At 39.0% G+C, this 15,738-nt stretch overlaps 1 protein-coding gene across 8 annotated transcripts in view; it reads right to left on the reverse strand.

The window, feature by feature from the left end:
• The window catches only part of MCF2L2 (MCF.2 cell line derived transforming sequence-like 2), a 248,979-nt gene that overhangs the window by 107,586 nt on the left and 125,655 nt on the right, over positions 1-15,738 (reverse strand). For all 8 annotated transcript variants that reach the window (XM_087861435.1, XM_087861430.1, XM_087861434.1 and 5 more), the window contains 2 exons: positions 11,288-11,465; positions 6,173-6,252 (listed from right to left, as the gene is read on the reverse strand). In XM_087861435.1, coding sequence (XP_087717561.1) covers positions 6,173-6,252; positions 11,288-11,465 — 258 coding nt within the window. The remainder of the gene's footprint in view (positions 1-6,172; positions 6,253-11,287; positions 11,466-15,738) is intronic.

Here is a 15,738-nt window from a genome sequence, read left to right on the forward strand (position 1 = left end):
GAGAGCCTCAGCCAGCTTGTCAAGTTTAGTTTGCATTCCTTCCAACAAGTAAAGCAAGGATTACCCCACCTGAGAAGACGGAACGCCTTTTTTGGAAATGAGTTCTCTGATGATGATAAATTCACATCATGATTTTGTTGCATGATTTTGTTGTAGTGAGTATCAGTGAGTCTAGTGGCAATCTAATGGTTTTGGCTTCTTTCTTTCTTTCTTTCTTTCTTTCTTTCTTTCTTTCTTTCTTTCTTTCTCTGAGCATTTACCTGAGGAAGGCAAGGTGGGTCATTTATCACAATGTTATGATTTGTGCTGTGGTTTCATTTTGTCTTTGCGAGCTAGGATTGTCAGGATTGTCACCAGGGTTAGATGTGATGCATTCTGGTCATCTGTCCTGGACAGTAGCCACAAAACAAAAGCAGCAATGATTGCATTTCATGTTAGTCAACCTCCTTGTCCCCCTTTTAATAAGCCATGAATCATACAGACATGAGTCTAAACCTTTTTTTCTAACCAACTATTTTCTTTTACTAGTTTTCTTACATATTTTGGAATGACAATTTCCCTGGTTATACTACCTACCTTGTCAAATGCTAATGGCATTTACTGGTCCTGAATTGATTTTTAAGTCTAGGATTTTGGGATTTAGTTCATAGATCCTCTTCCTTCCTACTCATGGTCATTCACAACTATATGGGCTCTGCTCATACTTCTTTTTTTTTTTTTTTAAGATTTTATTTATTTATTTAACAGAGAGTGAGACAGCAAGAGAGGGAACACAAGTAGGGGGAGTGGGAGAGGGAGAAGCAGGCTTCCCGCTGAGCAAGGAGCCCGATGCGGGGCTCGATCCCAAGACCCTGGGATCATGACCCAAGCTGAAGGCAGACGCCTAAGGACTGAGCCACACAGGCGCCCCTCTGCTCACACTTCTTATAGTCTTGATGTTTAGAAGTCTGACAGACCAATTAATCATGAAGAGATTGAATTAGTGATCAAAAACCTCCCAAAAAACAAGAGTCCAGGGCCTGTTGGATTCCCTGGGGAATTCTACCAAACATTCAAAGAAGAAATAATACCTATTCTCCTGAAGCTGTTTCAAAAAATAGAAACTGAAGGAAAACTACCAAACTCATTCTATGAGACCAGTATTACCTTGATCCCAAAACCAGGCAAAGACCCCATCGAAAAGGAGAATTACAGACCAATATCCCTGATGAATATGGATGCCAAAATTCTCAACAAGATCCTAGCTAATAGGATCCAACAGTACATTAAAAGGATTATCCATCACGACCAAGTGGGATTCATCCCTGGGATGCAAGGGTGGTTCAACATTCGCAAATCGATCAGTGTGATAGAGCATATCAACAAGAAAAGCATCAAGAACCATATGATCCTCTCAATTGATGCAGAAAAAGCACTTGACAAAATACAGCATTCTTTCCTGATTAAAACCCTTCAGAGTGTAGGGATAGAGGGTACATTCCTCAATTTCATAAAAACCATCTATGAAAAGCCTACAGCAAATATCATTCTCAATGGGGAAAGCTGAGACTTTCCCTTAAGATCAGGAACACGACAAGGATGCCCACTCTCGCCATTATTGTTCAACATAGTACTAGAAGTCCTAGCAACAGCAATCAGACAACAAAAAAGAATAAAAGGTATTCAAATTGGCAAAGAAGAAGTCAAACTCTCTCTCTTTGCAGATAACAAGATACTTTATATGGAAAACCCAAAAGACTCCACCCCCAAATTACTAGAATTCATACAATTCAGTAATGTGGCAGGATACAAAATCAATGCTCAGAAATCAGCTGCATTTCTATACAGGAACAATGAGACTGAAGAAAGAGAAATTAGGGAATCGGTTCCATTTACAATAGCACCAAAAACCATAAGATATCTCAGAATAAACTTAACCAGAGAGGTAAAGGATGTATACTCTAGAAACTACAGAACACTGATGAAAGACACTGAAGAAGACACAAAAAGATAGAAAAACATTCCATGCTCATGGATTGGAAGAATAAACATAGTAAAAATGTCTATGCTACCCAGAGCAATCTACACTTTCAATGCCATCCTGATCAAAATAGCAACGACGTTTTTCAAAGAGCTGGAACAAACAATCCTAAAATTTGTGTGGAACCAGAAAAGGCCCTGAATTGCCAAGGAATTGTTGAAGAGGAAAAACAAAGCTGGGGGCATCGGGTTGCCAGATTTCGAGCTATACTACAAAGCTGTGATCACAAAGACAGCATGGTACTGGCACAAAAACAGACACATAGACCAATGGAACAGAATAGAGAACCCAGAAATGGACCCTCGGCTCTTTGGCAACTAATCTTTGACAAAGCAGGAAAAAACATCCAGTGGAAAAAAGACAGTTTCTTCAATAAATGGTGCTGAGAAAATTGGACAGCTATATACAAAAGAATGAAACTTGACCACTCTCTAGCACCATACACAAAGAAAATTCCAAATGGATGAAAGACCTTGATGTGAGACAGGAATCCATCAAAATCATAGAGGAGAACATAGGCTGTAACCTCTTCGACACCGGCCACAGCAACTTCTTTCATGACACATCTCCAAAGGCAAGAGAAGCAAAAGAAAAAATGAACTTTTGGGACTTCATCAAGATAAAAAGTTTTTGCACAGCAAAGGAAACAGTCATCAAAACAAAGAGGCAACCCACGAAATGGGAGAAGATATTTGCAAATGAAACTACAGATAAAAGGCTGGTATCCAAGATCTATAAAGAACTTCTCAAACTCAATACACGAGAAACAAATAAACAAATCAAAAAATGGGCAGAAGATATGAACAGACACTTTTCCAATGAAGACATACAAATGGCTAACGGACACATGAAAAAATGTTCAAAATCATTAGCCATCAGGGAAATTCAAATCAAAACCACATTGAGATACCACCTTATGCCAGTTAGAATGGCAAAAATTGACAAGGCAAGAAAAAACAAACGTTGGAGAGGATGTGGAGAAAGGGGAACCCTCTTACACTGTTGGTGGGAATGCAAGTTGGTACAGTCACTTTGGAAAACAGTGTAGAGGTCCCTCAAAAAGTTAAAAATAGAGCTACCCTATGACCCAGCAATTGTACTACTGGGTATTTACCCCAAAGATACAGACGTAATGAAGAGAAGGGCCATATGCACTCCAATGTTCATAGCAGCATTGTCCATAATAGCTAAACTCTGGAAGGAGCTGAGATGCCCTTCAACAGATGAATGGATAAAGAAGGTGTGGTCCATATATTCAATGGAATATTACTCGGCCATCAGAAAGAACGATTACCCAACATTTACAGCAACATGGACGGGACTGGAGGAGATTATGCTAAGTGAAATAAGTCAAGCAGAGAAAGACAATTATTATATGGTTTCACTCATTTGCGGAACATAAGGAATAGCAGGGAGATTGGTAGACGAAGGAAGGGAAGAATGAAGGGGGGGTAAACAGAAGGGGGAATGAACCACAAGAGACTATGACTCTGGCAAACAAACTTAGGATTTCAGAGGGGATGGGGGTGGGGAGATGGGCTAGCCCGGTGATGGGTATTAAGAAGGGCACGTATTGCATGGAGCACTGGGTGTTATATGCAAACAACGAATCATGGAACACTACATCAAAAACTAATGATGTACTGTATGCAGACTAACATAACATAATAAAAATTTTTTTTAAAAATTACAGTAAATGCCCATAGAGAGCCAGGAGGCAAACACAGGCAATCTGGTATCAGAGCCCAGGTTCCCAAGAATTCAACTATAACTTCACATGTACACATATGCTTATTTTTTTAGGTATTATTAAGTAGCAGGCCAAAGTCATGACATAGATGCACTAAAATAGCAATGTCGATTTTCTTTTAGAAAATTGGATCATTTTATTTTCTTTATACCTGAATGTTTAAAAAATTATGCAATAAACATTACTTTTATAAACACACACACACGCAAAAAAAGAAGTCTGACCAGCCTGTTTGCCAAATTGAGGAAGTCTGGCAGACCGTTCCTACCCTGCTTCCTCCACTGCCTTGACTGTTAACATACATGTTGTTGCAGGAAAAGCCCTTCATTAAATACACAAACAAGGTGACAATAAGGAAATACGACAACAAAGCCCAGGACAATTGTCACATGGGCTTGTGCCAGCTTACCCGTACCTATGCTGTTGGTGACTGCCTAAATACGAGGGAGCCAGCATCCTAGCAGGACGGGCTTGGAGTCTGAATTAAATAAACAGCACAACCAAAAAAGAAGAAACCAAAAATCTAGTGGTCAGAGCTTCTTGGATTCTACTTAACATTTTCCAACCCTATAGGCCTCTGATTCTTCCCCTGACCTAGTTTCTGCATTGTCTATTTTTACCAAAAATAAAATCAAAGTAAATAAATGCAGTTTATGGAAACATTTCACCATAAATACCTTGAGGTCTTCCCTGAGAAAAGGTGCTTTACGATTACTAACTATATTTCCTTCCCCCCCCCCAACAAATAAAACAGCAGCACTCACTTTTATTGTTCACACTTACTGAAATAATTCACTCAAATTTGGATTCCTTTCTGTAAGAACCGTCATGTACGCACAACTCCTATGGCATCTTTATAAAGTGTGTAGGCCATAAATATGTTGTCTAAAGATGGGCAAAGGAGATCACAGAGCCGAAGTAGTTAGAATCGCATTGCGGGTTAATAGCAACAGCATGTGAGTTCAGGGGCTGGATCTGGGCTTTGGTGCACTTGACACGGCTCTCACCCTCAGAGATGAGATTCTCTGAAGCCCAGGGTACAGAGATGGGTAGGGTGATGCGCAGTTTTGAAGATGATCACAGTTCAGCCCTTTTTATATCACTCCATAATTCCACAGACTTCATGGATGTCAAGTCGGGCGAAGTTTCATTACATCGGCCCACTTCAAAAAATTGCTCTTTACTCTTTAAAATGGCTGATCACGACTGTGTGAAACTGCAGACTGTTTCTTAACTCTGGAAGACATGGTAAAGCAATTTCTCCCACCACAGGGGATTCTGAAACAGCTATAGCAATGTCCTCATCTGTCTAAACTATGAAAGGATGACTAAACAGAAGAATGCAGGTTTCTCTCTCTAAGTCTGCTGGCAACTCCACTTCCCACATTGTTTCTGCCTCGAGGAAGAAAAGTCTGAGACCCGCTTTCTGCCTGACCCCCTCATGGTCGGTGGAATACCTGTGGGGTCCTCTATTCAGACCCATTAGGCACAGATGGTAGATCCAAACTGTTGCTAAAGTGCGTGTGACCCAGGGTCTACCGGCTTCTGCTTTCAGCATCATTCCATCAGCCAGATACTCATCATTTAGTGAGGCAGGAGGAAAGGGACCCTTCTAGGGTTGCTTTTGCGGCAACATATTTTTAATTTGGGCATTTAAATATGTTACCTTACAATTATACAGTGCTTGGCACTTTTCAAATTTCCATTTGCTGCCAAAAATTAGTTTCAGGTGATAGCTGTTGTTATCCCCGTTTTTATAGACGAGAAACGGAGGCTTAGAGTGGCTTCTGTGGCTTCCATGCAGGTCTGCCTGATTCCAAAGCTTATGCTCTTTTTTTTTTAACTTTTATTTTGAAATAATTATGGATTCACATAAGGTTGCAAAGAAACATACAGGGAAGTCTCGTGTACCCCTCCCCCAACTTCCTCTAATATTAATATCTTACACAACTAGAGCATAGTATTAAAAGCAAGAAAATGATGTTCACACAATCTACAGCGTTTATTCAGAACTCACTGGGGGTACATGCACGCAAGTGTGTGTAGCTCCATGTAATTCAGCCATGGTTTTTGTACATGAACTGCACACTGTTCTACCAAATTTAAATATGAAGTCAGAGTACAGGAATGCACAAAATGACTGTTCCCTCAATAACATAGTATCTACCAACAATTACATCCATGACCAAACAGTTTTTCTAGTTTCAATTAAGAAGGAAAAAAAGGAAGAAATCCTACAAACCTCAGCTCTTGAGAGCACTGGTCTGTGCTATGTGTCTTTATGGCCACATCGTCTGGAGGTGACAGGTATGGGACAGGGGAACTTCATTTATTGGTAATTATGGCAGCAACATTCTCTTATGTCAGAAATTTCTATCCATAAAGGAGAAAGGTGATCTTACCTTGACTTCAAATTTCGTCTCGTCATCCTCCTTTTCCAAAGTCCCTGTAAAAATTTCCTCAGATGTCCTCTGAAGAGGAGCTAGAGAGACAAAAAAAAAAAAAACCCATGCCATTAATTTGGCAACTTAGCTTATAAATAACCCAGAGCGTATCTCCTGGCTTGGACGAGCAGCTGGACTGGGTTGGCCCAGCTGAATAACAAAGCTTAATTGAGCTGCTGCGGTGACTTCCGAGGTGGGAGATGAAATTGGAGGTGAAGGAGAGATGCAGAAAAGAAATAGCCCTCAACCCCAGGCATTTAACATTTGATCCAAAGAGACAAAGATCACACACAACACCACATGAAACATCAAACTACAACAAATCAGTAAGCGTAAAGCAGTAAAAACGAGAGAATTTCCATCATTCCCATTTTTAAGGCTCAGGGAAAAGGTCACTTTCTTCAGGAAGTCTTCCTTGACATTCAAACTTCATGGATTCTTTTATGCTCTGCTGCTTTAGCATTTATCTTTGTACTGTATAATGCTGCAGCGGATGTTGCTCTTGGATTAGAAGACAAGATTCAATTCTAGATACCACATTTATTGAACATATTTTTTCATTATACAGGTAGTTAATTTGTGCTTATTATAGACAATTTTAAAAATACTAAAATCTTACCACTTAAACACAATCATTTCCTTACAGTCTTCTTCAAAGTGTTCTCTGTCTCTACACACACACACACACACACACACACACACATGCAAAACCCCCCCCTCACATAATTATACTATGATTATATAAGAGGATATCTATGCCTGCCCCAGCCAGAAATTGTTGCTAATCTAACAGTTGGATTCCAGAACTGATGGAACCACATTATTAGTGGATGAGACAACTATGTGAAGAATCAATTGGCTGAGTCAGGATGGAAATGGGCTGTCTTGCTCTTGCTCTCTTCTCTCTGTCACTTTGTCACCCACCCCTCCGTTCCACAGAGCTCTTGGGACACCTGGGAGATATCTTTTCTTCAGGCCTCCAAGGAAATTTGGCAGTAAGAATGGCACTTGGGGAGGAGAAGCCCTGGTTAGGCCTTGAGGCCTTCTAACCCAGCATTACCAGAGGGCTGCATTGGGGATGATGGCTCCAAGGCTACTAAGTAAGTGGTACTTTGAGTTCTTGTTACTGTCAACACCCTTGTATATATAATTCCCTTGGAAAACTCACAGGATCCCTGGGAACAACCTAAGAATTTGAGTGTTTCTGGGTCCCATGGCCAAAATGCCATCCACCTAATGCCCCCAACATATCATCCTGATTTTTATCTGTGGTGAACGGTGGCCTCCAGAGATTCCTTCCAACCCTCAGGTTCTGTGAGTCGACTGGAATCTGCTTGGGCTTTCTATGGATTTTTTTATAGATATTACTGAAATCTGCAGTGAAGTGACTATTTGCTGTCCCTGGTTATACGACCGCTGAAGCTACTTCATAACAATGAACAACGCTTTGGGCTCCTCTCTCTCTGCAGGATCCCTGTAAGCTGAGTGATTCCAGGCATAATAACTACATGCTAGGAGTGCATACATTATAACTGGCAACACCCATGACTGAGAAGCACCACCCTGCCCACTGTAAGTACAGTGATGAAGTTCAAGGCTGGGGCGAGGAGATACACTACCAGCATTCGAGTCTTGCTCTTACATGTACAAGACACATATTATCAAAGTAATCTCTGTGCCTTAGCTTCTTCATCTGTAAAGTGTGGAATAATGAGAAAGCCTACAGTAGAGGGCTGTTATGAGGCTTAATGAGTTAATACATGCAAAGTATTTAGATCATGGTAAACAGTACATTTTAACGATTATTATAGCCACAAAAGAACTTTTTCACATTCCTTATAAACTTTAGAGAGGTTAAATGTTGTACCCAAGGCACCCAGCTAACGAGAGTTAGAACCAAGATTCCAGCTCCCTCATGTTCCTTACACTGTGAAATATAATGGTTTATCTTGGAACAGACTCGGTTACTAAGGAATCGGATAAATATGTTTGAAAATCCTGTTAGTAACTTGCCTGAATCCATACTCAGCGGTTACTATCCAAACCAAAAGTGCAGAATTGTTCTGCAAAATGGGCAAAATGTCGGGCCAAAGTCAATGATAGCCATTCAGATATGATGAAGATCTATTTAGACTAGAAGGGTCATTGTCCATTACAAGATCTTGTGTTTGAAAAAAAAAAGAGAGAGAGAGAGAGAGAGAGAGAAACAAGCTATCATTCCTGCTTTATTTACTTGCAACAAACATATATCCCTTAGAACAATGACAGAGGAAAATCACAGAAGTGAACATAATTTAGTTTTGGGAAAGAGCCCTAAATGAGAATTAAGGAGAACCATGGCCTAATTTCAGGCATCCAAAAATATGTCTCTATGTGTGTGAGTATCTGTTTGTATGTGTGAGCAGGATGTGTGCATAAGTGTATTAAGTGCGCGTGTTTGTGTGTGTTGAATGTGTGTGTATGTGTGTGTGTGTGTGCACACAGAAAATTCAAGAAAGAAATGCGCTAAACTGTTATCAAGTCTTGCTTCTAAAAAGTGCAATATGCGACGGGAGACGGGATTGTATACCAAACGAAATGGAGAATTACCAAGATCCCATAATTTTCAGATATATTACAAAACAAAAGAATTTGTTGTCAACAGACTTGCACAAGAAAGGCATAGGAAGTTCTTCAGCCTGAAGAGAATGACACAAGTGATGATTCAGATCTACAATAAGGAATAAAAAGAACATTGGAAATGACTGAATAAGAGAGTAGATGTAAAAGATTATATATAAAATATAAGACTATATATAAACATATATCTGAAAAAAACAATGCAAAGAGGTATGCTAAAAGCCAATAAAAGAATTAAAACAGAAGACTAAAAAAAATTGCTAACCTAAAAGAAGGCAGGAAAGGAGGAATAGAGGGAAAAAATGAGAAAATAACAAAATTATAGCTCTAAATCCAACTATATCAATAATTACATTGTATGTAAATGGACTAAATACTCCAATTAGAAGGCAGAGGTTAACAGAATGTATTAAAAAGTCAAGACCCAACTGGGGCGCTTGGGTGGCTCAGTCGGTTAAGCATCTGCTTTCCACTTGGGTCATGATCCCAGGGTCCTGGGATCGAGCCCTGAGCCCTACATGGGGCTCCCTGCTCAGCGAGGAGCCTGCTTCTCCCTCTCCCTCTGCCCCCCACCTCATGCGCTCTTTCGTGCACACTATCTCTTAAATAAATCAAATCTTTTTTTTTTTAAAAAAGTCAAGACCCAATTATATGTTGCTTACAAGAGATACACTTTAAAAACAAAGAAATAGAAGAATGGAAAAAATATATTATGCAGATACTAAACATAAGAAAGCTGGCTATGCTATATTAATATCAGACATATAGACGTCAGGACAAGGAGTATTACTAAAGATAAGGAGGAAAGGAGAGATGTTTCCTAATTAGAAGAGGGCCAGAATATCTGGAAGACATAACAATTATGAACATGTATGTGCTTAATAACAGAGTTTCAAATAACAGAGTAACAAATAACATATATAACATATCCAAGAGTAGTTTATCCCAGGAATGTACAATTGTTTTAACATTTGAAAATAAATCATTGTAATCCACCATATTAACAAATAAAGGAGAAAAACTATATAATCATTTCAATAGATGCACCAAAAAGAGCATCTGAAAAAGTCAACAATCATTCATGATGAAAACTCTCATCAAACTAGGAAGAGAAGGGAACTTCCTCAATCTGATGAAAGGCCTCTGTGAAAAACTTACTCTTAACATCATACTTTAAGGTAAAAAAGGAACTCTTTGCCTTAACGTTGGGAAAAGACAGGGATGTCTGCTCTCACCACACCTATTCAACATCGTACTGGAGGTCTCGGCCATTAGAATAATGCAAGGGGGAAAAGCATAAAGATCGAAACAGAAGAAGTAAAATGTCCCTATTCACAGATGACCTGATTACATTTTATACAGAAATATATTACTATTAATAGTTAGATATGATAAATTCCATTTACTATACGGTTTAAAAAAAAACATGAAATGCCTAAGACCTCTACACTCAAACCTACTATACTGCCAAATACCATGTGATTTCACACGTATGTGAAATTTAAGAAACAAAACAAATGAGCAAAGGGGAAAAAAGAGAGAGAGAGAGAGAGAGAGAGGCAAATCAAGAAACAGACTCAAACTATAGAAAACAAACTGACGGTTACCGGAGGGGAGGTGGGCAGGGGATGTGTTAATCAGGTGATGGGGATTAAGGAGTGCACTCGTCCTGATAAGCACTGGGGATGTATGGAAGTGCTGAATCACTGTATTGCACACCTGAAACTAATATTATACTGTATGTTAACTAACTGGAACTTAAATAAAAACTTTAAAAAAGAGCAAACCAAACTGAAAAACTACTATATTGCCATGAGAAATTAAAGAAGACCTAAATAAATGGAGAGTTATAACATTTATAAATTGGAAGACCCAATATTGGTATGATAACAGTTCTCCCCAGATTGATCTACAGATTCACTGCAACCTCAAGCATAATCTCAACAGAAATTGAAAAGTGATTCTAAAATTTATATGGAAATGAAAAAGATCTAAAATAGCCAAAATAATCTTGAAAAGGAACAAAGTTGGAAGACTTATACTACCTGATCTCAAGGCTTACTAATAAGCTCTCATAATCAAGACCATGCAGGAATGGTGTAAGGACTTACCTATTGTTTTTATCTCTATAAAGAACTAAATTTACCACTGGATCGATAATAGAATTTTTTGAGCATTTTAAAGGTCCTTAATGGAGTCTATTTTATGCTGATGTTATTTGCACATTTATATTATTCCCCTTCTAGACTGTGAGCATCTCCTTGTACACAGGCACTCAGTTTTATCTAACTCTATAAAGTCTTCAATGCCTGTACTATTCCATATCTGTAGTTTATTTTAAATAATATTTGCCAAAACAACCACCATTATGCATCTTAAACAACCACAATCTCAACACTCATGAGCACTGATTAAACATAAGGGCACAAATCTTCCTCGCCCCAAATAACCTACCCAAGGTGGAGGGCTGGCTGGTTTTCGGTGACACCCATTTTGGGGAAGACTCAGGATGGGGGGCCACAGGTTGCACCGGGCGAGTCTGTCTGGCTGCCAGTTTCATCAGACTCATTTGCCTCTTGTGAAATATTTCCTGCACATCGCCCAGCTTCTGCAGGACTTCCTGGGCTCTGGCCTGCAGGAACAAAAGCAAATCATGACCAGGTTACTCTGCACTGAGCCTGAGGACATGAAGCTTTCCCTTTCTCCCATCTTCCCCTCTTCCCCCAACCTCACTTCCTTCAGGTGACCCTTCCATCCATATGCAAGTCATGGCACAACTCGCCCTCCACCAGAATTGTGATTCTGAAAGTCTGCATCTCTCACCTGATAGACAATGATCATATCCTTTTCACTACTGTATCTCCATGCCTAGAACAATGCCTAGCACAGAGTAGCGCTCAGTAAATACATATTGAGTGGATAAATGTTCATGAAGCCATGTCCATTAGTAGTAGAAGAGGATGCCACAGACTATGAATGAAGGACATTAGGCCACTTTACAAAGCAGGAGGGTTTCAAAGTAAGAGGTGTACCCTGAATAAAGGCCCTGATGCAGAAGAGTTCTGGGGGAAAAGCGTTCTGGGGGAAAGAATTGGCTACATACTGAGACAGTATCAAAGGAACCCCAAATACCCAAGAAGAAACATTTGAATTTTATTCGGTGGGACCCCTTCTCTATACATAAGTAGTAAAGAAGTAAACTGAAAAAATACCAAGGGAAAGATGAAACTCACAGACATGCTCATAACTGACTGTATGTTCTAAGGCAGAGATTCAAGAGAATAAGAAATAAAGCCTGGAAGTCTTTGAGTTTCAACAAAGCCTAAACTCAGCTGAATATGTTTCTTCTGGCCTTGCTTGCAGCATGACATCTCTCTACCCTGGCGGGTCAAGGGAAGTGGGTAGTCTTCTTTGTCATAGTCTGATACAGTAACCACAAGCCACATGAGGCTACTGAGCACTGAAAATGCAGCTGGTCTGAATTGAGCGGTGCCATCAGCGTAAAACACACACTGGATTTTGAAGACTTAGAAATAAAAAAAAAAGAATGTAAAGTATCTCATTAATAACTTTTGATATTGATTATATATTGAAACAGTATTTTGGATATAGGTTAAATAAAACACTATTAAAATTGATTTCCTGTGTTTCTTTTCACTTTTTTAAACGTGGCTACTAGAAAATCTTAAGTCACATATACAGCTTGTATTATCTTTCTATTGTGCAGTGTTGGTCTGGACTAGGGGTCAGCAAAATTTTTCTGTAAAGGATCAAACAGTAAAAATTTCAGGCTTTGCAGACCATGTGGTCTCTGTTACAGCTACTCACCTCTGATGTTGTAGCATAAAAGCAGTCATAGATAATATATACTACATAAATGAATAAGTGTGGCTGTGGTTTGATAAAACTTTATAAAAGTAGGTGGCAAGCAGTTTTGGAGAATAAGCTATAGTTTACAGACCCCTAATCTAGATTAAAGTGGGGCTTGTGTTTAAAAGTTCTCTTCACTTTATTATTTCCTTTATTCTATTTTCTTTGGGTTATTTTGTTGTTCTTTCCTTAACTACATAACTTGAATGCTTAGTCTGTGTTCTTCCAACCACCCTTAATTCTTGATAGATGCATTTAAATCTATAAACTCCATTTAAGTACTGTTGCAAGCCACACATTTTTATATGTATTTTTGTTGAAGTTTAGTTATACATGCTTTGTAAATTTAATTTCTATTGATTCTGTAACTTGACATTATTTAGGAATGTGCTTTGTAGAATCCAAACTCATGGGATGTCTAACTATGATTTTGTGAATGACATCTTTTTTTTTGGCTATTATATTGTTATTATTATTTTACTATACATGATAAGTGACTATTATCTGAGAAAAGTCCTTTAAAATCATTGGTTTGTCATTTTCAAAAAAAAATAAATAAAAAATAAAAGGTCTCTTCAGAGAATGTGCCTCTAGCTTCAAGAAGCTCAGTTGTACAGTGGACTCAAGGTTCCGACAACACAGCTATGAGTTCAGATCCCAAAAGAATAACTTCCTTGTTTAAATGTCCTGCTGGGATAAAGTCCAGACTCCTCATGAAACAGTGGACCCTTCATTAACTACACTGATTTCCCTCCAGTCTAATCTCCACTAGTCCCCACCCCTCACTCTAGCCTCCAGCTATGGCAGTTACGGGAATGTTCTTGTTTCCAGTCTCTTTGCCTTTGCACCTCCTCTTCCTTCTGCTGAGGTTCCCTCCCTTTGTTTCGTCTCCCTTGAAAACTCCTACCCAATCTTCCAGACCAAATGTAGGCATCTTCTCCTATGAACACCCTGACCTCCCCAGGCTGAGCTGACCTTTGCCTCCCCTACATGCCCCACTGTTCCTTCCATTCCATATGCTCTTGGACCAACAGGCACTTACTGGGGACATGTTTGTCTTCCACTAAATGGCCACCAGCTTCATTACAGGGATTATGAATTTCATTATTGTAGTCCCATGACAAAGTACAAACTGGCTTCCCAGTGAATATTTAAAGAATTGAATTTTGTTATTTGTTACTTCGGTTGTTTCATTTTCTAGACTGGATGGTGAAAGTGAACAAGGGAGAAAAGTCAAAACAGCAGCACTAAGGGGGTGGTGGAGTAGCAATATATTGCAGAAAAGCACTTGAAGAGCCTCAGACAGACAGGCTGGCTGTTACAAGAACAATAGTTTAATTGTTGATGTAGCTTTGATAATCACTATGTCTTAAATGTAACAGATTCAATTGTTTAGACATGGAGTAGTACCAGTGTTTTAGAAATAAATTTTATTTTTTCAAATAGTTCTAGAATTACAGAAAAAAGTACAAAATAGTACAGACAGTTCCCATATAGACCACCCAGTTTCCCCTAAGTTTCCATTAGTGTGGTACATTTCTTACAATTAATAAAATAATATTGACTGCTATTTTTATTATTAAAATAAATTATTATTATTATTATTAAATAAAGTCCATGTATTAGATTTCCTTAGTTTTACCTAATGTACTTTCTCCCCCTAGGTTCCCATCCAGGATACCATATTACATGTAGTTGTCATGACTTTAGACCCCTCTTGGCTGTGGCAGTTTCTCAGTTTTCCCGGTTTTTGATAACCTTGACTGACTATTTTGAGGAGTATTGGTCTGATATTTTGTAGCATGTCCCTCAGTTGGGATTTAGGTGATGTTTTTCTTGTGATTAGACCAGAGCTATGGGTTGTGGGGGTAAGACCATGGAAGTAAAGTGTCATGTTCATCACATCATATCAAAGGTACATCATATCTGCTTGACAACATTGTTGATGTTGACCTAGGTCACCTAGCTAAGGTTGTGTGGTGTAAAAAAAAAAAAGAAAAACACTTCACCATAAAGTCACTTTATTTTTTCTCCCTTCCCATACTGTATTCTTTTTTTTTTTTAATGATTTTTTATTATATTATGTTAGTCACCATACAGTACACCCCCGGTTTCCGATATAAAGTTTAATGATTCATTAGTTGCGTATAACACCCTGTGCACCATGCAATACGTGCCCTCCTTACTACCCATCACTGGTCTATCCCATTCCCCCACCCCCCTCCCCTCTGAGGCCCTCAGTTTGTTTCTCATAGTCCATAGTCTCTCATGTTTCATTCCCCCTTCTGATTACCTCCCCTTTCTCTATCCCTTTCTTTCCCTACCAATCATCCTAGTTCTTATGTTCCATAGATGAGAGAAATCATATGATAATTGTCTTTCTCTGCTTGACTTATTTCACTTAGCATTATCTCCTCCAGTGCCGTCCATGTTGCAGCAAATGTTGAGAATTCGTTCTTTCTGATAGCTGAGTAATATTCCATTGTATATATGGACCACAACTTCTTAATCCAGTCATCAGTTGAAGGGCATCTCGGCTCCTTCCACAATTTAGCTATTGTGGACATTGCTGCTATGAACATTGGGGTGTATATGGCCCTTCTCTTCACTACGTCTACATCTTTGGGGTAAACACCCAGTAGCGCAATGGCTGGGTCATAGGGTAGCTCAATTTTTAACTTTTTAAGGGACCTCCACAGTGTTTTCCAGAGTGGCTGTACCAACTTGCATTCCCACCAACAATGTAGGAGGGATCCCCTTTCTCCACATCCTCTCCAACAATTGTTGTTTCTTGCCTTGTCAATTTTTGCCATTCTAACTGGCATAAGGTGGTATCTCAGTGTGGTTTTGATTTGAATTTCCCTGATGGCTAATGATTTTGAACATTTTTTCATGTGTCTGTTAGCCATTTGTATGTCTTCACTGGGAAAGTGTCTGTTCATATCTTCTGCCCATTTTTTGATTTGATTATTTGTTTCTCGTGTATTGAGTTTGAGAAGTTCATTGTAGATCTTGGATACCAGTCTTTTATCTGT

This window comes from Ursus americanus, chromosome 4, assembly GCF_024610735.1.
Source record: "Ursus americanus isolate L20-20 chromosome 4, mUrsAme1.1.p, whole genome shotgun sequence".
NCBI lineage: Eukaryota > Metazoa > Chordata > Mammalia > Carnivora > Ursidae > Ursus > Ursus americanus.